Source organism: Erithacus rubecula, assembly GCF_903797595.1.
Source record: "Erithacus rubecula genome assembly, contig: scaffold_973_arrow_ctg1, whole genome shotgun sequence".
NCBI lineage: Eukaryota > Metazoa > Chordata > Aves > Passeriformes > Muscicapidae > Erithacus > Erithacus rubecula.
In genome coordinates, this window is record NW_027635358.1 from 11,896 (window position 1) to 13,311 (window position 1,416).

At 51.3% G+C, this 1,416-nt stretch overlaps 1 protein-coding gene across 1 annotated transcript; it reads left to right on the forward strand.

The window, feature by feature from the left end:
* Positions 1–216: 216 nt before the first annotated feature.
* On the forward strand, positions 217–1,149 carry LOC306816911 (olfactory receptor 14A16-like; the record flags this gene model as incomplete). Its single annotated transcript, XM_079333363.1, has 1 exon — positions 217–1,149. One exon carries the CDS (start codon positions 217–219, stop codon positions 1,147–1,149), a length of 933 nt encoding a protein of 310 aa, XP_079189489.1.
* Positions 1,150–1,416: the final 267 nt, after the last annotated feature.

Below are 1,416 nucleotides of genomic sequence, written 5' to 3' on the forward strand. Positions count from 1 at the left end.
GCCCCCAGGGCTGGGCTGGGTTCTGGCAGCACTAGTAGGGACAAGCCCTGGGCACAGGGAAGCAGCTGATGGCAGGGACAGCTTCAGGCAGCAGAGACCTGGGCAGGCAGTGGGGGGAAAGGGGTCCCAAGCTGGGCTGGGATATTTAAAGTCCCCTACAAACCAAACTATTCCATTATTGCTTTTCTTACAGATCATTATGGCAAGACACAACAAATGTCCAACAGCAGCTCCATCAGCCACTTCCTCCTGCTGGCACTGGCAGACACGATGCAGCTGCAGCTCCTGCACTTCTGCCTCTTCCTGGGCATCTCCCTGGCTGCCCTCCTGGCCAACGGCCTCATCATCAGCGCCGTAGCCTGCGGCCACCACCTGCACACCCCCATGTTCTTCTTCCTGCTCAACCTGGCCCTCACTGACCTGGGCTGCATCTGCACCACTGTGCCCAAAGCCATGCACAATTCCCTCTGGGACACCAGGAACATCTCCTATGCAGGATGTGCTGCTCAGGTATTTCTGTTTATGTTCTTCATTTCATCAGAGCTTTCCCTCCTGACCATCATGAGCTACGACCGCTACGTGTCCATCTGCAAACCCCTGCACTACGGGACCCTCCTGGGCAGCAGAGCTTGTGCCCACATGGCAGCAGCTGCCTGGGCCAGTGGCTTTCTCAATGCTCTGCTGCACACAGCCAATACATTTTCCCTGCCCCTGTGCCATGGCAATGCCCTGGGCCAGTTCTTCTGTGAAATCCCACACATCCTCAAGCTCTCCTGCGCACACTCCCACTTCAGGGAACTTGGGCTTCTTGCTGTTAGTGCCTGTTTATCATTTGGTTGTTTTATGTTCATTGTTTTCTCCTATGTGCAGATCTTCAGGGCTGTGCTGAGGATCCCCTCTGAGCAGGGACGGCACAAAGCCTTTTCCACCTGCCTCCCTCACCTGGCCGTGGTCTCCCTGTTCCTCAGCACTGGCACATTTGCACACCTGAAGCCCTCCTCCATCTCCTCCCCCTCACTGGATCTGGCACTGTCAGTTCTGTACTCGGTGGTGCTTCCAGCCCTGAACCCCCTCATCTACAGCCTGAGGAACCAGGAGCTCAAGGCTGCAGTGTGTAGACTGATCATGAAACGATTTCAGAAGCATTAACTTGGTTGCCAAATTCTGAAAATCACTTGCAAAAAAGTAAATTGTGATAGCACTTTAATGGTTGGATTCAGGCTCTTTTTTTTTTTTTTTTCATTTGTCATTTTAGTTTTTAAATATTGTCCACGAATAAAGGTCATTTTTTGTGCCATTTCTCTTTCTGTTTCGCTTCAAATAAACTGAGATCCACAGACTGTTTCAATAAGGAACTGTGCTCTCAGAGGCTTTCAATGAAAAAAAAAGATGTGCTAGCAAAGATTAATCCAGACA